The sequence below is a fragment of the Suncus etruscus genome, chromosome 2 (assembly GCF_024139225.1).
Source record: "Suncus etruscus isolate mSunEtr1 chromosome 2, mSunEtr1.pri.cur, whole genome shotgun sequence".
Lineage (NCBI taxonomy): Eukaryota > Metazoa > Chordata > Mammalia > Eulipotyphla > Soricidae > Suncus > Suncus etruscus.
Window position 1 is genome coordinate 89,349,078 of NC_064849.1, and position 22,652 is coordinate 89,371,729.

The 22,652-nt window shown below is 46.5% G+C and overlaps 1 protein-coding gene across 1 annotated transcript in view; it reads right to left on the bottom strand.

Annotated features, from left to right (window-relative positions):
• ANKRD33B (ankyrin repeat domain 33B) overlaps positions 1-22,652 on the bottom strand; it is a 63,542-nt gene that overhangs the window by 14,917 nt on the left and 25,973 nt on the right. Inside the window, exon 2 of the mRNA XM_049767934.1 lies at positions 2,799-2,928. Coding sequence (XP_049623891.1) covers positions 2,799-2,928 — 130 coding nt within the window. The remainder of the gene's footprint in view (positions 1-2,798; positions 2,929-22,652) is intronic.

Consider the following 22,652-nt stretch of genomic DNA (forward strand, 5'->3'; position numbering starts at 1 on the left):
GGGCCAGAGAGATAACACAGCAATAGGGAAACATTTGCCTTGCATACAGCCGACCTGGAAGTTACCTGGTTCAATTCTGGCACTCACATGGTCCCCAAGCCTGCCAGGAGTGATTTCTGAGTGCAAAGCCAGGAGTAACCCTGAGCACCGCTGGATGTGACCCAACAATCAATTAATCAATTAATCAATCAATTAATAAAGCCTGTTTGATGCTCAGGGGTTACTCCTGGCTAAGCGCTCAGAAATTGCTCCTGGCTTGGGGGGACCATATGGGATTCCGGGGAATTGAACCGTGGTTCTTCCTTGGCTAGCGCTTGCAAGGCAGACACCTTACCTCAAGCGCCACTTCGCCACCCCAATAAATAAAGTTTTAAATAAAAAGATTTGATCATTTCATTTGCCTTTGTGTTTAACAAACAATAGAAAGTAAATTTGTGGGGCTAGAGAGATACGAAGGTAGGGCATTTGCCTTGCATGCAGAAGGACGGTGGTTCAAATCCTAGCATCCCATATGGTCCCCTGAACCTGCCAGGAGTGATTTCTGAGTATAAATCCAGGAGTAACCCCTGAGCGCTGCCGGGCATGACCCCCCCCCCCAAAAAAAAAAAGAAAAAAAAGTAAATTTGCTTGTGCCTAAATGAAAACAGGCTAGGGTGGTAGGAGGGAGCCTGGGGACACTGGGGGAGGGAAGCTCACACTGGTGCTGGGATTGGGGTTAAAATATTTAATTCCTGAAATGACTACATTATAAACAACTTGATAAATCATAGTATCATAATTAGAAAGAATAAATATGCAGCAGTGGTTCCTGGTCAAGAACCAACATGCATCAGAGCTGGAGCATCCCCTCTGCCTGAGTCTATGTTTCAGCACTTCCCAAAAACAACAGATGCAACTGGGGACCTCGAAGGAACAAATATCGTCTTTGCCCAACTCAGTCTGAGCTGCTTCAAGACTCCCTGAGCAGTAGAGATGGAACCACAATGGGACTGTCCTGGAAATTCTGCAAGTGGCCAGTTCCAAGTTTAGCTTCCTCCAGACTTTTCAGGAGCAAAGTTCTGCAGAAAGAAGAGACATTTGGTAGTCTCCAAGATCTAATATTCTGAATGTGGAGGCTAAAGCCAGGCATCCAAGGAGAAGCAAAATCATGGAAGTTTTTGGAAAGTTGGCATTGGCGGGCATTAGGCCAAGCAAAGGCAGCCAGAGGGTAAAGGATAAATGGAGGATGATGGCCTTGTATGTGGTACAGGGAGAAATCAACTGATACTATGAAACCAACCAACTGATACAACTATATACACCTGAGGTTGACTAGAAGTAATACATATTTATAGGCAGAAGGTCTTAGACAAGTGGCAGTGTTAAAGGAGGTGACAAGAGGGCACCCAAGCACAAATGTCAATCAACAAAGGCTGGGTGACTGGGAGGGAGATGGGACAGAAGGTAACAGGGACAGGGAGTGTATTCTGGGGTTTGTGGGTGGTGGGGTGAGCAGTAACTATATATTAATAGAAGAATATTGAGAAGAGGGGCTTGAGTGACATTACAGAAGGAAGGTGTTTGAATTGCATGTGGCCAACCCTAATTTGATCCCCAATACCCTATACGGCCCCCCCAAGCCCATCAGGAGTGATCTCTGAGCACAGAACCCAGGTTCAATCCTTATTGCCCCCTATAGTCTCTTGAGCACTGCCAGGAGTGGTTTCTGAGTGTAAAGCCAGGAGTAGAATAAACCCTGAGCACTTGCCAAGTGTAGCCCCAAGGGAAAAAAAAATCTTGAGAACAATTGTTGCCCAAGTGCCTAAACTGTCCTAAAGTGATAGAAAGGATACACCTTTAGCAACAAGATTGCAAACCAGTGTCTAAAATGGGGTGGGGGGAATAAAAAGAAGAGAGTGAATGAGAGTGAGGAGTGAGAGAGAGAGAGAGAGAGAGAGAGAGAGAGAGAGAGAGAGAGAGAGAGAGAGAGAGAGAGAGAGAGAGAGAGAGAGAGAGAGAAATATCTGCCCCAAAGGCAGACAGAGGGGAAGGCACGAGGGAAACTGGGAACATTAGTGGCTAGAAATGTGCCCTCAATGAAGGGTGTTGGACATTGTATGACTGAAACTCAAACATTTATATCTGTGGAAAAACCCAACTGTATTATGAACACTCTTGTAACCACAATGTTTAAATAAAGTAATTAATAAAAAATAAAAACATTTTCATATTTATATATGAAATCTATATAATTCACAAATCCAACAACCCTACACTGTAGGATGCTTACTGAGACATTGTAATGTCCCTGAATCCTTTTCACCATCCTCACTCCCTAGCTGTCTTTTAACTTCTGAACTATTTCTTCCAGGTCAAATTTTGGGAACTCTATTCCCCTGCAGTGTTCAGGGGCTGATCCCATGGCCATGCTCTAGGGCTCATTCCTAGTAACACAGACAGAGCTGGCACCTCCCACAAGGTTGTGCCCTAGCTCCCTGCTGCATCCCAAAATTTCCTGACCTTGAAGGCAAAGAGCTGAGCCACCTAATCACAACCATGAACTTGCACTAACAATGGAAATGGGCACTGGTAGCTGACCAGCATCCTTCATCCCCCTGATCCACTCCAACCGTAGGTCCTGGGTGGAGGAGAAAGTCTCCCAGAGGGACCAAAAGGTCACAGCTCCATCTGCAGACTGGAGCGTTTCAGACCTCGAGGTCCTAATTTCTAGTCTGCAAGCATCAAAAACATGTCCCATGTGAGGACCTTGCCGGTCACTGCCTGTCTCCACCCACCGTCCCCGGGGCTTCGAGTCTTACCGGCCTGAGCAGCTATGATCAGCGCCGTGTTCCCCTCACTGTCCTGCCAGTTGACATCGATGTAGGGACACTCGGCCAACACCAACACCGAGTCCACAAAGCCATGGAAGCAGGCAACAATGAGGCTGGTCTGGAAAGGAAGAGGGGAGAGGGTCAGTCTCCCACGTCAGTCACCCCTGTGGGGCTCAGAGAAACTGGGGGACCAGAGGAAGAGCAGGGGGGTGAAGGACACAACAGTTCAGAAATGCTCATTTAGGGGGGATTGTGGTTTCTGTTTGGGGTTCCACATGTGGTGTCAGGTTAACGACCAAACCCAAGCATTATCTCTACACCAGACTGAGTTGGGTTTGAGTCTCCTTGTCCTGGTATCTCCTGACTTATTCCTAAGGCTTCATAAACACAGTTCACACAAGCCCTGAGAGACACTCAGGTCTATGTTGGATACCTTCGGGGGTTGTACCTGACACCAACAAGTGTGCACATTGTCCCTTTGGGAGTCTGAGCCAGCCCCAGACTGGGTCTGGGAAGAGGGAAGGGGTGTCACCCAATCTCTCATGTGTGTGAGGGGGTCATATGTACATACACTGAGTAGGCTGGAGAAATGATGCATGCTCATGAGCACTGCCAGGAGAGCCTGGAGTTAACCTTAGAGCTGTCAGATATGGCCCATTGCACAACCACACATACAAACAACTTTTTTTTTTTTGCTTTTTGGGCCACACCCAGTAACGTTCAGGGGTTACTCCTGGCTATGCACTCAGAAATCACTCCTGGCTTTGAGGTACCATATGGGACGCTGGGGGGATCCCATCACAGTCCATCCTAGGTTAGCTGCATGCAAGGCAAATGCCCTACCGATTGCACCACCACTCCGGCCCCAAACATAATTTTTTAAGATGCTTCAGTAAGGATATAAACAGAAAAATTAAAGCACTCACTGACATACACACTTTTCTCTTCACTCATACCTACACACATTCACACATACACTCATGCACACACATTTACATACATACTTGCACTCAACACACTTTTACACACACACTAAGACTCGCACATCCACACAACACTCACACATATTCAGATACTCGAGCTTTCACACATACACTCACACACACACACACACACACACACACACAAGTAGCAGAAGTGATTAAAAGGTCCAATTCACAGAGGAATAACCTTGTTCAGAAAGCTTTGACCCACCACCCCGCACCCCACAGGGTCACCTCCAGTCATGGCAGAGGCTCATGTCCTGAGTCCCGTCCCTAAACTTCCTGGCTGGAAAATCCCTCCCAACTGTGGGCCCTCAGAGATGGAGCACTTGGGAAGTGATAAGGACAAGAGTGTGGATCCCTCAGGACCAGGTCAGTGCCCCCAACTGAAAAGATACCAGGAACACAATCAGGGAGAAGGTTCTTGCCTTGTAGGCAGCTGGCCCAGTTTGATCTGCAGCAACACAAAGGGTCCCCAAATACCAGGGGGGTGTTACTCCTGTACACAGACAAACAATCCTTGGGCACCACTGGATGAGTCCCAAACACCACTCCCCAAAAGAGACTCCCCCAAAAAAACTCTCTCCTTCCAGTGAGAACACAGCAAAAGAGACATCTGTAAGCCAGGAAAGGGGGCCCTAGTACCTGACTACGCAGGACCCCCACTTCTCCAGAACAAGAACACCTCTGGGGCTGATCAAGTTCTTAGTTTTTATTTTGGGGGCACACTCAGTAGTATTTAGGGATTACTCCTGGCTTTGTGCTGAAAAATTACTTCTAGCAGGCTTGGGGGAACCATATGGGATACTGGTACTCAAACCTAGGTTGGTCACATGCAAGACAAGTGTCCTTCACATTGTGCTATTGCTCTGGTCCCCCAACTGCCTTTTCCAGCCTCAGCTGAGAAACTACAATGCACAGGAAGAAGAAAAACCAAGGCCTGATCAGGTATACCTCCTCACAAACACACATTCCACAATTTCTACCCAGAATAGGAATCCAAAATGCAGAGTAAATGACCAGTGAGACTCAGCTTGTCCAAACACAAACCAACCACTTCATGGAGGAAGTGAACCTGAAGTTTGGAAGCTTCTAGAGTGGCCCATCTCTGCCTGTGCCAGATGCTTCCTAAACAATTTTTTCTGGTACAAAGCAGGGCATGTCCATACTTGCCCTATTCAGGCAGAAAGACAGTCCAGCTCCTCAACCGAACTCCAAAAGGAAATCATGGCTGCCAGCCCCTCCCAGGGAGGCTGGTCCAGGCTGATTCCTCTGGGACCTTCTCAGATTGGGTGGGAGCAGATTCCTCCCTCACTGAAAGACTACAACAGCCCAGTGCCACCCCCTATGCCCTCCCACAGAAACGGTCCAGTTTCATGACTTAACCTGATCAAACTGCCAACCCATCAAATTTGTTTCAGATCTATAGATCCTGGACCACATGGCCACAAGTGGTCATGTGATACCTCAAAATTTGTCAGTTCAGTAGTATCATAGGAATGTGTTGGGAAAGTCCCATAGAAACCTGCCAACTCAGTGATCCTAAAAAGAAACACAGAAGGTTCAACTAACATCAACCACAGCCCAGGAAATTCTCAAACACTGACTTTAATGACACCTTGGACAGATAGAATGATTATTTCATATTGGCCCGTGTTGATCTAAGTTTTGATCCTCGCATTTGCCTTTGTGTTGTAACAAACCACATCAAGTGAATTTGTTGGTGGCTGCATGGACACAGGCTAGGGTGATGGATGGGGAACTGAAGGTACCAATGAAGGGAAGGTCATGCTGGTGGTGGGATTGGCGTTGGGATATTTAATGCCTGAAACTATTGTTTCATGAGCAACTTGGTAAATCACAGTGTATATAATAAAATTATTTAAAGGGGGTAGAGTACAGGTGGCCCCACTTCTGATGGCCAGTTGGTCTTGCAAGATATTAAGTCACAAATGCTCGAATTATTGCCAGTCAATAGAACAGCACTGATTACTTCATCTCCAACCTGCAGCAAAATAAACTGTAATTTCATACAGGAAGTCATGTATATATACTCAGGTGTGGGCCTTCTTGGAACTAGGTTGGAACTAGGTTACTATGCGTGTACTTCCTTGTCAGTAGAAAGGGCAGAAGACAAGGCCAGGGAGACTCCCTGGGCACCACTGAGGCCTTCAGCTTCCCGGCACCAAAGCCCCAGGCCACCCCCTCCATGCTTCTCACTCTCCCTTCAGCACCAACCGTCCAGAAAATGTGTAATTCCACCCGGTAAGCACCAAGATCTCCCCTGCAGCGTCTCTGTGTGTAAATATTTCTCAAGTCAGCTAGAATTTCCTGGCATGCAAGCCTGGCCAGGTAAACTCCATGGAGACACTTTGTTTCAAATGTAACTGTACAAGTTCATGTTTATTTAAAAATAAAGATTCCCTGAATAGAGAGGGGAAAATCTCAATGTAAACACTATCGCATGGTTTTAACAATGCTTTAAAATAAACAGAAACCTCATTCCCTGCAGGAATAAGAGGTAACTTCAGAATTCTAATAATATTATGGATCATATCAACCTAGTAAAGAGTTACAGGAAAGAGATACCACAGTGGCTAGGGCATTTGTCTTGTACGTGGCAGACCCTGGTTTGATCCACAATACCACATATGATCATCTAAGTGTTCTCCAGGTACTGAAGCATCCCTGGGTGTGACCCCAAATAAATTAAATAGATGGTACTGGACCTAAAACAGAAGGCCGGATAAATATCCTCAGCAGGCCACATATGGCCTGCAGGCTATATTTTGAGGACCCCTGTTCTAGATACTGAATACAGAACCAGAACTAAGTCACACAAATGAGAAAAGTTGGGGCTGTGAAGAAAACAAGTTCAGATCTATCTGCCTGAAAACTGGGAGGCTTTTAACAAGACCCTCAAAAGCAAACCAACCTTCCCCCATTCTATGCAGGTTTCTTGCAGGAGGTAAGAGGCAGCATCAGCACTTTACAATTTTTTTGTTTGTTTTGTTTTGAGGTCACACCTTGGAGTGCGCAGGATTTCCTCCTGTTTCTGTGATCAGGGATCATTCTTGGCAGGCGTGGGGCCGTGGGGCCATCTGGGGTGCTGGGGCTCAAGCCCATGTTGGTTGCAGATGAAGCAAGCAACTTATCAGCTATGCTATCTCGCTGGCCCAGCACCTGTGTAGCAACACAGGTTAAATCAACAGATCATAGTGCTGGAAACAAAACAGGGAGCTGGAGCTGATCTTCAATAAAGTGGTCTAAAAGTGCCCCACATGAGGCTGTAACCATAGTATGCAGGGAGGACACTTGTCTTACTTGCCACCATGGATTGGATCTCCAGAATCTTACACTGAGCACTACTGGATGTGACCTCCAAAGTTGAAAAAAAATGTTCCCAATGTCGAGCCAGAAAGATAGTACAGTGGGTGGGACATTTGTTCTGCACTAGGCAGACACATTCTTGGCACTAGTCAAAGTGCCCTGAGTACTGCCAGAAGCGATCCCTGAGCACAGAGCCAAGAGTAAGCCCTGAGTACAGCTGGGTGAGGCTACACACCCCCAAAATAAGCTCCCAACACACACACACACACACACACACACACACACACACACACACACACACATCTAGAAGGATTACACCAAAATAGTAAACTACATCCTTTGACTTAAGCCAATCCTGAAATTCTTGGCCTGAGACTGAAGTCAGTCAACTCCCACCTCACACTAGTGGAGAAGTTTCATTAGTCGCATGAGTGCACGTTAACACAAACCAGTCTCTGGAACGCATTTGGATAGTTCTGTGGTGGGCCCTTTGTGCACTTGCACTTCAGTTCTAGCCAAAGGGTCCACTAAGCCAGTCCTACAGATGTAAACTTGTCAGGACATATGTCTTCCCCAGAAATGAGCACCCTCCACATACCCATATGAATCCCAAGACACAGAGACACACATGAAGATGCATGGGAATACAGACATGGAATGTTACTGCACAGCCAGGCAGCCCTGGGAAGAGAGAATCAATGTTATTTCATCTTCTTTTTTTAAATAAATAAATAAATTCTGTAATTGAATCACAGGGAGATATACAATTACAAAGTTGTTCCTGATTGAATTTCAGTCATAAGGTGTGCAACACACTTCATCAGAGCACATTTCCTGCCACCAATGTCCTCAGTTTTCCTGATGCCTTTCACCCTGCCTGCCTATGGAGCAGACATTTTCCTCTCTATTTCTGTCTGTCTCTGCCTCTGTCCATCTGTCTGTCTGTCTCTCTGTCTCTTTCCAAACCCCTCATTTTTTTCCTTTTAGACACTGTGGTTTTCAATATTGTTACTGAAGGGGTAGCCTGTCTACCACTTTCCCTCCTTTCAGTACCCAGTTCTTGTCCAGTGAACACGATCACTGATCATGTTCAACTCTCATTGTCATAATATGGTTATTTTTGTTTCTCTGAGTCCCTGGTTTAGACAGGCTCAGGAGGGAGGTAAAGGTCACCACAGAAGAACCATTCTCCTTGTTCCTTGTTCCTAAGAGCCTCTACAACCACTCTCTCTCTCTCTCTCTCTCTCTCTCTCTCTCTCTCTCTCTCTCTCTAGGGCTCTGAGTCCACATGCAGTACATGCGACAAGGCTTTTCTGGGGAACAGCTTTGTCGCGATTAGTAAAAGGACCCTGAATGAGAAGTAGGGGTGTATGGGAGCAGGCAGAAGTGATGGCAGCTAACAGCCCCAGAGGAAATAGACTGGGACTCTTTGAGAAGATTGTGCCCTGAGGGACAGTAAGTTGGAATCCTGATGCCGAAAGACAGGACACTCATTTGACAGTTCTTCGGTTTGGTTGTCACCCGGGACCCTAGACCAAATGGTTCCATGTTCAAGCCCAGCATGCTGAGGGGTTAACAGGACTCCCCTGGAAGTGTTCAGGGGGTTGAACTCAGGTCCTTACACAGACTAGACACATGCCCCACCCCTTGAGCCATATATCTCCCCAGTCTGTAGGGAGTGCGATCTTTTGAAGTTTGAAGCCAAAGGAATAAAAAAGGGCTTAGCTGAAATTCCCTTTCTAGGGCCAGAGAGATTATATAGGGATGAAGACTCTTCCCTTGCACAAGTCAGCCCAATGCGACCACCAGGAATTATCATAAGCACAGAGCCAGGAGAAAGACCTGAGCACCATTGGATGTGGTCCCAAAACAAAAACAAGAAAATACATATCTTTTCCATAAAACACCTTTTTCTATCATAAAAATAACCCATAGGGGATAGAGCAGTCATGGAAGGGCAGGGCTAGGAGTAAAAGGAAAGGTGATGGAATTTGCCTTGCAGGCTGCCAACCTCGGTTCAAATCCTCACCATCTTGGGGTTAGAGTGATAGCACAGTGGGTAGAGAGTTTGTCTTGCACATTTGCTGACCTGAGTTTAAACCCCAGCATCTCACAGGGTCCCAACACCATGAGTAATTCCTGAGTACAGAACCAGGGTTAGCCACTGAGCACCATCAAGTGTGTCCCAAAAACAATTAAAAATATGCCAACAAATCCTTAGCACCACATATGGCCCCCAGAGCACTGCCAAGGGTCACTCCTGACCACAGAGCCAGGAATTGATCATAATCACCACCACTTTCAAATTAAAATCTCATTCACAGGAAGAAGGAAATATCCATGAGGCTTTATGAATAAAATTTTAAAAAAAAATGAAGAATTCTGTTCCTCTAAAGATGTACTCCAAATAGTTTTAAAATATTGAGCCATATTTTAAGGTCACTGCAAATTTATCACTGGCGGGGTAAGGGTATAATTTCCATAGCCTTGTTGCTGAAGCTGGAGAGAGAGCCCAATGGTTGGAGCACAGGCATAACACATGGGAGGCTTGGGATCAATTCCTCCTTTGAAAGGTTTCCCTGATACCATGAGGAGTGACTCCACAGCCCCTGTCCAAATACAGAAGAGGGAATAGTTTCTGATCCCTGCCAGGTCAAAGTCCAAAACTAGGAAAACTCAAGTCAGTCATTTCAATTATGATGAAGCACCAAGGATGAGGAAGTCAGGTCCAGCATGGTGGAACAGGTGCACCCAGGCCATGAAGGATGTGTGATCCAGCCAAACAAAGGAGTGTAGGAGCCAGCAAAAACATCCTTGCTAGAACAATATGGACATTCCTCAAAAAAACTGTAAATTTAGTTTCCATATGACCCAGTAACACCACTCCTAGAGATATACCCCAGGGACCCAAAATCACCATGCATAAAAGCCCTCTGTATTCCTATTTCATTGGAGCACTATTTGCAATAACCAGAATCTGGAAATAAGTGCCCAAGTGCCCAAGGACAGATGAGTGGCTAAAGAAACTGGGGTGCAACTACACAATGGAATACTACATAGCTATTAGGAAAAACAAAGTCATGAAATTTGATTATACATGAATGGACATGGAGATTATTATGCTGAGTGAAATGAAGGAGAGAGAGTTATAGAATAATCTCACTCATTTGTGGAATAGAAGAAAAATAAAAGACAGTGTACGGAGTGGTGGCCCAGTGGTAGGGTGTTTGTTGGCCTTGTGCTGACCTAGGATAGACCACGGTTCAATCCCCCGGTGCCCCATATGGTCCCCCAAGCCAGGAGCAATTTCTGAGCGCAGAGCCAGGAGTAACCCCTGAGTATCACCAAGTGTGGCCCAAAAACCAAAAAAAAAAAAAAAAAAAAAAAAGACAGTATGGTAATAATAATATACAGAGACAATAGAGCCGAGGGCCGAAGACCCTCATGGTAGGAAGTTTGACACACAAATAGTGGAGCAGTGTAGTTAGGACAGAGAAGCAACCACTATGACAATGAGAATTGGATAAGATCATTCTGGACAAGAACTGGGTGCTGAAAGAGGAAAAGTGATATGCATGGTACCTTTTCATTAACAATATTGCAAAGCAGTGTCAAAAAGGAAATGAGAGAGAGAGAGAGAGAGAGAGAGAGAGAGAGAGAGAGAGAGAAGTAAAATTTCTGTCTCAGAGGCATGTGGAAGGGAAACTGGGGCCATTGGTGGAGGGAAATGTACTGGTAAAGGTTGCTGGACACTGTATGACTGAAACTCAATCATGAACAATCTTGTAACCAGTGTGGTTCAAACCACTCTCCAAAAAAAATAAATAAATAAATAAACAAACCTAGGGGAAATATTAGGATCCCAGGCTAATTCATGACTTAATATCTTACAGAAAAATGTGGGTGGAGTGGAGGAAGGGTCTTGGAGGTCATGTGTTTGCCTTGCATGTGAATATGCCAGGGGTACTTCAACCAGAGCCATGAGTAGCCTCTGAGCAGCATGTGTGGCTGACAACCCTACAGGAAACTAAGGAAGAGCTGGGGCTCCACACCCACTTCTTCCCAGGGAGGAAAGTGTGCTCCCTGAGCACTGTTCAGGAGACATGATCCACCAGCTCATGGGCATGGATCATATTGTCAGAAGCCCCGATTCTCCTGGTCAGTGGCTCCGTTTGTTCCCATGGACCTAACACACACACCGTCCCCAAGGGCCTGGCTCATAATGAAACAATTCTAACCAGACCACAGAATTCTGCCCCACCGAGGAGGCTAAGAGAACGGGCAGTGGACAGTTCCTAAAGCACATGACCAAGTTTGACCCGAACTGGCCATGACCACTCTGGAACTGCATAGTCTCTGGAAAGAACCACAGAAGGTCTGTCAAAGGACCCACACACAGCCCTGTGACTTGAAGTTAGTCCTAAGCCAAGTTTCTCCCCATGTGAGGACTTGCTGTTCCTTCTCTTTGACTTTCCAATAAACGTGAGCATTATTAATACTCAATATTTACATTCTTAGAAATTTTTTTTCATTCTTAGAAATTTTGAAAAATCTGGAAACCATGGACGACCACAGAAACTCACTGTCACTGCTCCTGTATTCATGAAATACATTAACACACATAGCACATGGAACATGAAACACAGAGAACACAGGACACACAAAACACATGGGCCATGATGTGATTGAAACATGGAACATGAAACATAGAACACATGGAATATAAAACCTGGAACAGAGAACTACTATAATCATGTGAATGAATGAGGGAACTGGAAAGCCTCTCTGGAGTACAGGTGGGGGTAGGGTGGGATGGAGGGAGAGTTGGGACATTGGTGGTGGGAATGTTGCACTGGTGAAGGGGGTGCTCTTTACATGACTGAAACCTAATCATAATCAAATATGTAATCAAGATGTTTAAATAAAGGGAAAAAAAAGAATCTCCACACTGTTTTAATGTATAGCTAACAGCAAGAGCTTACTAAACCTCCTGCCATTGTATTAATGATTTCATTGGAGATACAATAATTTTCACAAATGTGCTTGTTACTGTATTTTTATTTTTCTTACTTTTTTATTATCTTCCATTTTACTTTTTTCTATTTTTCTCAATAACTTTGCATTCACTTATGTAAAATATATTATAATTAAAAAAACATGGAACATTAGACACAGGGAATACGGAACAAATAACACATAGCACATAGAACATAAAACACATGGAATACTGAACATAACACATGGAACATAAAACACAGAGCACATAGCACATAGAATATGAAACACATGGAATGTGAAGTGCTCAGAGCACATAACACATAGAAATGAAATGTGGAACATGGAACACAAAACACAGAACACAAATAGCACCTGGAACATGAAACATGGAACTTACATAAAACAACATGTGTGGTGCCATTGGCACATGGCACACTGAAACATGAATAACATACAGAACTCTGATGCATGGAACACACAACGCATGGAATGGCCTGAACCTAGAACACACACAGCCCAAGGACCACACAGACCCAAACACAAAATAGCACAAGAACATACAGCACACAGCTGAGCTGCCCGGGAGCTGTGTTCGGGCATTGTCTTTCTCTTCTCAGAGTGCTCAAACCCACTGTGCTCCTTTCCCCCACAAGGCTACTTCCCCGATCACTGCTGGGAGAGAACCCTGGGGAAACCCCCAGAGACTTGCAAGGAATCACTCAGGCACTGGGGAAAAGCCCCAAACAAAAACAAACACATCTGTATACTTCACTGCCTGTTCCCACACATTTTTCACTACATATTTTGCTGCACATCTTCTAGTGGTCACATTATAGGGAAAAAATGTTATTTATCTTTTTAAAGCCCAAGTATTCAAAATATTATGGTTTTAACATGTAACCAAATACAAACAAGTCTGATGATCCGGTCTGATTATTCAGGGGATCTGGACTCAGAAAACCTCTGTAGTCCAGAGTATATTTGTATTTGTAGTAAACTCCCCAGGACTCACTTTGCACGTGCTCAGGACAGCCCAAGATTTTTTTTTTCCTTTCAGTTTTTGGGTCACACCCGGCAGCGCTCAGTGGTTACTCCTGGCTGTATGCTCAGAAATCACTCCTGGCAGGCTCGGGGGACCATATGGGATGCCGGGATTCTAACCAATGACCTTCTGCATGAAAGGCAAACGCCTTACCTCCACGCTATCTTCCGGCCCCCAGCCCAAGATTTTTAACTTCCTGGGCAAGGATGTGGGTGTGGCCAGAAGTTAAGGAAGTACTTGATCAGCAGGAACCTCCTTAATTTATTGCCCACAAAGAGGCTGGTCCAAACATAGCTTTGCCACCATAAGACAGGGTTTTGCTTGTTTTATTTTGTTTTTTTTTTTGTTGTTGTTGTTGTTCTTGTTTTTGATTTTGGGCTACCCCAAGAGTGCTCAGGATCCCTCCTGGAGGTGCTTGTGATTGAGGGACCCTATGGAATACCAGGAATCTAACTGGGTTGGCAGTGTGCAAGGCTAGCACCCTCCAGACTGTGCTATCTCTCCAGCCCCAGATTTTTGCTTTTCATACAAATCATCACTCTTCCATTGTGAATCTTTCCTTGGTGTGTGTGTGTGTGTGTGTGAGGGGGGGGAGAGGGAGGAAGGGAGAGAGAGAGAGGGAAGGAGAAAGAGAGAGGGAGAGGGAGGAAGGGAGAGAGAGAGAGGGAGGAAGAGAGAGAGAGATTTAAGAAATCCTTCTTTCTGGGACAGAGGGATAGCACAGTGGGGAGGGTGTTTGCCTTGCAGTGGCTGAACCAGGTTTGATCCCTGGTTGTTGATGTATGGCAGTTAGACTTGGACATGCCCCTTGGATAACCCCACTGCAATAATAGTTGAACCTGGACACGCCCCCTTGTCATGCTGGGTATAAAAGGTAAAACTTGAACCATTGCGGGGGTAGGGGGCAAGATAGTGACCAGAGCAGTGCCTGCTGGTCCATGAGGAGGAGTGGTGGCAGAGATGAAGCATCGGAGAAATGCTGCCTGCATTGTATCTATTCTTTTCTCTTTCTCTTCTGGTCAATACATTTCCATCTATTGCTCCCTCTCTCTCAAAACCCCCCGGGGCAATGGTGGCAGGCCTCAGACTTCAGGAAGAATAAAAAACATACTTGGTTTCCCTTTCTCTCTTCTCTCTCTCAGTACTAGGCAAACAGGTGCTTTATGTTGGCATTCCTGGGTGATCACAAGGCCCCACCCCAGCAGCCAGGCCCTACAAGCCCCTACAAGCCTGAAAGCACCAAGCCTTGGCAGCCTTGGGCCTCTGCAGTCCAACAGCAGGCAGGCTTGCAGCTTACTGCAGTAACTTGCTGGATATCGAAGAATTTCTACACCTGGAATCCCATAGGGTCGCCAGAGTCTGCCTTCAAGCAGAGTTCTTCAAGCCAGGAGTAACCCCTGAGCACCTCCAGGTGTGGCCCCCAAACCCAAACCAACCAAACGAAAGAAATCCTTCCTAAACTCTTATCTTTAACTGTGTCAATGATGGGACTCAGCTTTTCCTGCATGCAAAGCAAATGCTATACCTCTGAGTCAGCACAGAAACACCCCTTAATTCTCAGAATCAGAATGCTCCTCCTTTTTCTTCTTTGTTGTGGGAGGGTCGAGGGCAGCTTTCAGTGGTTTGCTGGCTCTGGACCACATCAGTGGCAGGCGCTGGGGGCAGGGGCTTCCCCAGAAGACCATGCAGACTGTGAGTCGATCTGACTCCCCCACAGACAAAGCTTCTGTCAGCCCCTCACCCCCACCCGGGCCAATCTCCTTTCTCATCTGAAAGTTTTGAGGCTTTGTTTTTTTTTTTTACATAATTAAGTTTTATTCCACATGGTCAGGTTTCCCCACACACAACAGAACGGGTGTGTTTCATTTTCTTTCCTCCCACAGTTTCCCGACACCCTCGATCCCTCGATGCACGAATTTTACCCTTTCTGTGGATCAGGGACCAATGTCAGACTTTTCCATTTCTCATAAATGCAGAAGTGCAGAGCCAGCTGGCTATGGAGGTGAGTTCGCTCTGCCCAGGAAAGTGAGCTTTGCAATCTTGCTCTCTCTGTCTCACTGTGTCTGTCTGTCTGTCTCCCCTCCTCTCTCTCTCTCTCTCTCTCTCTCTCTCTCTCTCTCTCTCTCTCTCTCTCTCTCTCTCTCTCTCTCTCTCTCTCTCTCCTCTCTCTCTCTCTCTCTCTCCTCTCTCTCTCTTTCTCTCTCTCTCTCCTCTCTCTCTCTCTCTCTCTCTCTCTCTCCTCTCTCTCTCTCTCACACACACACACACACACACACACACACACACACACACACACACACACACACACACATGCTCCAGTTAGAAACTATCCAAGAGGGGCAGAAGATAGAGTACAGGGCCAGAAAGATAGCACAGTGGTAGGGCATTGCCTTGCATGTGGCCGACCAGGGACGATCCGGAATGGATTCATGGCATCCCATATGGTTCCCCAAGTCTGCCAGGACTGATTTCTGAGCGCATAACCAGGAATAACCCGAGTGTCACCAGGTGTGGCCCAAAATAAAAGAAATAAATAAAACAATAACTTCTGAGTCTCTTCCCCACCTCCCTGAACAGGGCTGGAAGGAAGCAATTTGTGGCCAATTTGTGTGGAAGTTGCGGAACCCTATGGGATGCCAGGGATGGAACCCGAATCAGCTGCATGCAAGGCGAATGCTGCTGTCCCCACTGCGCTATTGCTCCGGCCCCGTAAAATTGTTTTAAGAAGTGGAACCCAGGGGCTGGAGGGAAAGCATGGAGGTAGGCTTTGTCTTGCATGCTGAAGGACGATGGTTCGAACCCCAGCATTCCCTATGGTCCCCTGAGCCAGCCACTCACAATTTCTGAGTGTAGAGCCAGGAGTAACCCCTGAGCGCCGCCACCACCACCACCACTACCGGTGTGACACACACACACCCCCAAAAAAAAGAAGTGGGGAAAAAAAAGGGCTGGAAAGACAGGAGAGCAGGGTTCAACCCCCAGTAGCACATAAGGTCTCTGGAGCACTGTCAGGAGTAATCCCTTAGCACAGAGCCAGGAATAAGCTCTGAACACTGTAGGTGTGATCTGACACACCCTAGAAACAGGGGAAGTGGGTCAGGCAGTAGAATTATCCAAGGACAAGCAACAAGGTCAAAGCCTAAAGGTGACTTCATCCTAGGCTCACCCTACCCAGAACCTGACCTTTGCTCCAAATGCAGGAGCAGGTGTTTGCATGTGGTCCATCATGGTCTCCAAGCACAAAGCCAGGAGTGATCCTGAGCACCAATGGGTCCAGACTAAACCCCCTGGGTATGAGCCCTGTAGGAGTTCTGTTCTTTGCACCCTCTTGTCTGCAGCCGATCCTCCTTCTCTGCTCTCACCCATATGTTGGAATAACAGGGTTTTTTTTTCTCTATTCAGGGTCATTCTTCTTTACTGGTACTTGTCACTCCTTGGATTGGAAGCACCTTTGGATTGAAGCATCTTTTGGATTGGTCCCTTACCCTCCCTGCTCTCCCCCATAAGGGGTGATCTTTTGCTTCCCAATAAAGATCTCAGATCTCAGGGAGAAACTGTTTTTGTTTTTGTTTTTTTTTTCACAGCTGGGTTGTCTGCTGTTGGTACTTTTGCCTGATTGCAGATAGCTTGTGGTGGATGTTTCTGAACCTTTTTTTTTTTTTTAATCTCCCTAACCATGTTAGATTATTTCCTGTGTTGGTGTTGCTTCCAGACCCACATTTCCCCCATCCCTTGGGATTGGAGCATGAGGCTTCCACGTCTCCTATACAAATCCCTTCTGGTTGCCACATACACAGATGACAGTGTTGGCGACACTTGAGGGTGCTGGGGCCCCTGGAGCTACCCCTGCAATTCACGGGAGACCTCATGTAGCATAGAAACTGTTCTGGAAGCCATGGCCACACGGCATAAACCCCATTTTGAACATTTGCCCTTACAGAACATCAAAATAAATGAATGAAAATGAATGCATGACATGGCCCTGAAATGCTTCTCCTTCCTTCCTTCCTTCCTTCCTTCCTTCCTTCCTTCCTTCCTTCCTTCCTTCCTTCCTTCCTTCCTTCCTTCCTTCCTTCTTCCTATCCTTCCTTCCTTCCTTCCATCCTTCCTTCCTTCCTTCCTTCCTTCCTTCCTTCCTTCCTTCCTTCCTTCCTTCCTTCCTTCCTTCCTTCCTTCCTTCCTTCCGTCTCACACTGACTTAACTTGAAACCGAGATGCTGACAATAAGCTGAGGACATGAGCATTCACCTCTTTATCTCACACACATAGCTGGTCACCCCATGGGTTCATTGCCTGTGGCTAGACTCAGATGCAAGCCACACCCCGTGGAAGCCCAGAGTCTGTGGCCTGCAGCAGCCCTGACCTGCACTGCAGCAGGAAGCATGAAACAGTCAGAAACCTAGCTGCAGACCTCAGCCTGAAAGGGCACAGACACCAGCCTGAAGTCGTGGTCTGCCCACCAGGAAGGTTGAATGTGGAGCTGATGCTGAACTGTTTGGGGGTCACCACGGGGGTGTAAAACCATTCATCATATGTCAGAACTGGCCATTTCAAGCCTCGGCCTCCAACTTCCCTCTATATTCCATGCACTCAGAAATTATTCCAAGGCATCCTATAAGATTCCAGGGATCAAACTTGGATTGGCCATGTGCAAGGCAAACGTCCTCCTCACTGTGCTATTGTTCAGGCCCATAGAAAATTCTCAAGTAGGAGCAGGAGGGATAGCACAGTGTTAGGCCATTTGCTTTGCATGTGGCCAACTCAGGAGAGACCTGGGTTTGATTCCTGGCATCCCATATGGTCCCCCAGAGCCTGCCAAGAGCAATTTCTGAGTGAAGAACCAGAAGTAATCCCTGAGCATTGCCAGGTGTAGCTCAAAAACCAAATAATAATGATAATAATAATAATAATAAAAATATTTTTATAAAAGACCACTCTCAAGTATACCAATAGGATTCTATGGGGCAGAGAACCAGATGATCCATTTCTGTGTATTCAGGCTCTTGGGTTCTAAATAAAGGGGTGTCTTGTGTCTCGACAGTAACAGTAAACATAAACACAGATAAAGTATGTAAATTATAGAGCCAGAGATTGGATACATCATAGCTCAGCCAAGGCGAAATTCTTGCCCTCCATGCAATTCACCAGAGTTCAATCCCTGACATCACAAAGGGTTCCCAGACCTGCCTAAAGTGATTACTGAGCACAGAGCCAGGAATAAGCAGTTTTTGAGCATTGGAAGGTTGACCTCAAAATAAAAAAGTTCTCTCCTACAAGATTTGGATTAAGAGAAGATATATTGTAGGTGGTCATAACCCAAAAATAATTTCCCAGGGCTGAAGTTAGGTGAGGCTAGCACAGTGAGGGTGGGCATTTGTCTTGCATGTGGCTGACCTGAGTTCAATCCCAGGTATCTCATATGCTCCCCTGAGCCTGGCAGGAAGGATCCCCAAACTCAGAGCCAGGAGTAACCCCTGAGCGTTGCCAGGTGTGGCCCCAAAACCAACAAAATTAATTCAATTAAATAATGATTTTCCTTTATACTATACTGCCTTCAGCGTAAATGCTGTTATCTCTGTAAAACTCGAAAGTGATGGGTTTAGCCTGTTAACCATTTTAGGAAACCACTTTGGTTCAATGATAGTCTCTCTTCAAATCTCATTGTCTGAATTTACCGGTCCTTGAAAAACACAAGAGTTGGGTGCTAGCCCCTGAAGTCAAAGCTTTCCCATCAAGCCAACTTCCAAAACTGAACTAATGAACTGTCCATAAGCTGCTGATGATCAGAAGGGGCTCCCTGAGGGGAGGTGAGCAGCAACACATTCTCGGATGTTACCATGCTCTGGGAATATGCTGGGTAAGTGGGGATGGGGGCAAGTGTCTGCGCAGAAGAGTGGACTTCCCAGGAGAGCTTCATGTGGTGCTGACACACAATAATTCTCAATCACACAGATCCTTTCAATGTCCTAAAGCAGCTAACTTTCAATTAAAAAAATGAGGGGCCAGAGAGATAGCATGGAGGTAAGGCATTTGCCTTTCATGCAGAAGGTCATTGGTTCGAATCCCGGCATCCCATATGGTTCCCCCGTGCCTGCCAGAAGCAATTTCTGAGCGTGGAGCCAGGAGTAACCCTTGAGTGCTACCTGGTATGACCCAAAAAACTAAAAAAATAATGATAGATAGATAGATAGATAGATAGATAGATAGATAGATAGATAGATAAAGGAAATCCTAGGAACCAGAGTCATAGCACAGTGGGGAGGTTATCTGCTTGCATGCAGCTAACCCAGATTCGACCCCAGGCATACTATATGGTTCCCTGAGTCTTCTAAGAGTGATTCCTGAGTGCATATATATATACACCCCCAATACACCCCAACACACCCCACACATACCAACATACCAAAGTGTTGGATTACTGGTTTTTTCCTAATCAATATTCATACTCCACCCTAGGGTGTAGTCTTGTGATGGTTTGGGATCCACAAACAGATCCCTCCTTACTTGGTTGGTATTCCTTCTCTACCCTATGGTGTGGCCTGGATCTTGAAAATAAAAGCCTGGGTTTCAAAAAAGAAGTGGCTCACTCTCCAGTCTAACTACACCAAGCTTATTTCCTTTTTAGGAGCAGAAGACTTGTGTGGTGGGATGCCTGGCCTGAGTGTTATAATTTCTGAACCCATTCTTGCACCTTTTCATTATATGGATATGTCTTGTGTCGACATTAGCTTCCAGATCCATGTCTCACAAGATCCTAGTTTTGGAGCCTGAGGCTCCGATTTTACTAAAGGATCTCAGCACATCCCAACAGACCCCAAAACATGCCAAAACATTCAACACTATCCAACACACACCAACACATCAAGAGTATAGGGTGCAGGTGCTGAGCTGTGGGGAGTAGAGAGATACCAATCAAGGTCTGAAGGTACATAAAGGCAAATTTCACCAGTGAGGACTGGCTAGGCCTAGAACACCCCTGTCCTCCTCTATTTTCAAACCCTTCTTCAAATCTGTGCCCGGAACTCACACCCTCCCTGAACCAGCTTGGCAGCATCCCCAGGATGAAGATGAGGCTGGAACTGACATCTGTCCATCTGAGTCATCGCTATCAGGACAGACACTGCCAGAGAATGTTCTGGGTTCCGGAAACTGTTTTCCAGGTGTACTTTAACGTCTGCTAACTGGCTGTGGGCTATTTTTTTTATGTAAAAATTTAAATTATAACCTTTTCCAATGTGAAGGTTCTTGATATCTTGAATCACCAGGGAAATGCAAATCCAGCCTACACAAACCTGCCAGCACACACCCACTAGTGGCGCTAAAATTACAAAGACTGACAAGCCCAAATGCTGGTGCAGAAGCCTCAAGTTCCCAGCGGGTGGAAGTGAGAAGTGGCAGATAGAGCAGGGAGGTGGGGAATGGGCAGTGTTTCATCTCACACTCAACACATCTGCTGCCTTCAGACCCTGCACTTGCCCAGATGGGGGTTCGTGTGAGGCAGCAGCAACCACAGATGTTGAAAGATGCAACAGAGATGCTGTGGACAAGCCTCATCAGTGGAACCCAAACTGTAAACCAGCAAAAAAGCACAGCAAAGGACCAGGAGAAGCCATCTTGGAAGAGTTACTAGCAAGCCTAAAGCACATGGCACTGGTGACTGAGGCATTGGTAGAGTTTCCAACGTTTGGTGGCACAAAATAACTGAAATGAATGAAGCACAAGCTGTCAAAGGGCCCAGATGACAGCCTATGCCAAGCCATCTGATTCTCTAGGGACACAAACAATGAAGGACTCACTGGGAGGGGCCAGTAGGAACTTTTTAGAAAGATGTGAAGAGGCCCCATCTCTGCCTCTCAATGGACTGTAGCTGTGGGAATTTACTTGATAAAGTCACTGACCCCAGCTGCAGGGCAGCAGCAAGCTGAACAGGACTGAGCAAAGGAGAGTCCACGTGAAGGATTTCTTTGGAGAACAAATAAATATTTTTTTGTTTTGTTTTGTTTTTGTTTTTGTTTTTCGGGCCACACCCTTTTGATGCTCAGGGTTACTCCTAGCTAAGCGTTCAGAAATTGCCCCTGGCTTGGGGGGACCATATAGGACACCGGGGGATCGAACCGCGGTCGCCATCTTTTCTTGGCTAGCGCTTGCAAGGCAGACACCTTACCTCTAGCACCACCTCACCGGCCCCAGAACAAAGAAATATTTTGATTAAGATGCATGGGGAAGGGGTCAGCATGATAGCACAGCAGGGAGGGTGTTTGCCTTGCATGCAGTCAACCCAGGTCCAATCCCTGGCATCCCATATGGTTCCCTGAGCACCACCAGAAATGATCCCTGAGAGCAGAGCCAAGAATAACACTTAAGCACTCTGGAAGGAACCAGAGTGGCAGCAAAGCAAGTAGGGAGGTAGGGTATTTGCCTTGCATGCGACTGACCTGGGTTTGATTCCTCGCACCCCAATCAGTCCCCTAATCATGCCAGAAGATTTCTAAGTGTAACCCCTGTGTACAGACAGATGTGAACCAAAACCAAAATTAAAAAAGAAAAGATAGGGCTGGAGCAATAGCACAGCAGTATGGCTTTTACCTTGCACATGGCCAACCGTGGACTGACCCCAGTTTGATTCCTGGCATCTCATATGGTCCCCTGAGCCTGCCAGGGGCAATTTCTGAGTGCAGAGCCAGGAGCAACCCCTGAGCACCCCCCCCAAACAGACATAGAGACAATGACTCCCTCCAAAAGAAGCCTTTTTGCTATGCTGAAGAAATCCTTGAAGGCTGTGTGCTGACTGGTAATCCTGAATGAGATTCATCAGTCCCATTTTCCCTGGGAGGGGAGGGAGGGAGGGAGGAAGGAAGGGAGGGAGGAAGGAAGGAAGGAAGGAAGGAAGGAAGGAAGGAAGGAAGGAAGGAAGGAAGGAAGGAAGGAAGGGAGGGAGGGAGGGAGGGAGGGAGGGAGGGAGGGAGGGAGGAAGGAAGGGAGGGAGGAAGGGAGGGAGGGAGGGAAGGAGGGAGGAAGGAAGGAAGGGAGGGAGGAAGGAAGGAAGGGAGGGAGGAAGGAAGGAAAGGAGGGAGGAAGGAAGGAAGGGAGGGAGGAAGGAAGGAAAGGAGGGAGGAAGAAGGGAAGGAGGGAGGGAGGAGGAAGGAAGGAAAGGAGGGAGGAAGAAGGGAAGGAGGGAGGGAGGAAGGAAGGAAGGAAGGAAGGAAGGAAGGAAGGAAGGAAGGAAGGAGAGTATCCCCTTCCTCACCTGAATTCATCCCACCTGAATGATCAGAACTGCCCACACTTGGAATGGGCGGGGAGAGGAGTCTGCAGGGGGAGAGAGAGGGGATAAGGAGAGTTAGAGAGAGAAGTGGATAAGAGGCATCAAGAGGAGAGGCATCATCATCAGAGATTCAGCATCAGATTCAGCGTTATCACTTGAGCATCATCAAAGAAGCAGCAGCAGTAGCATCACCACAAGGAGTTAGTCAGCCTGGAAGTCAGTTA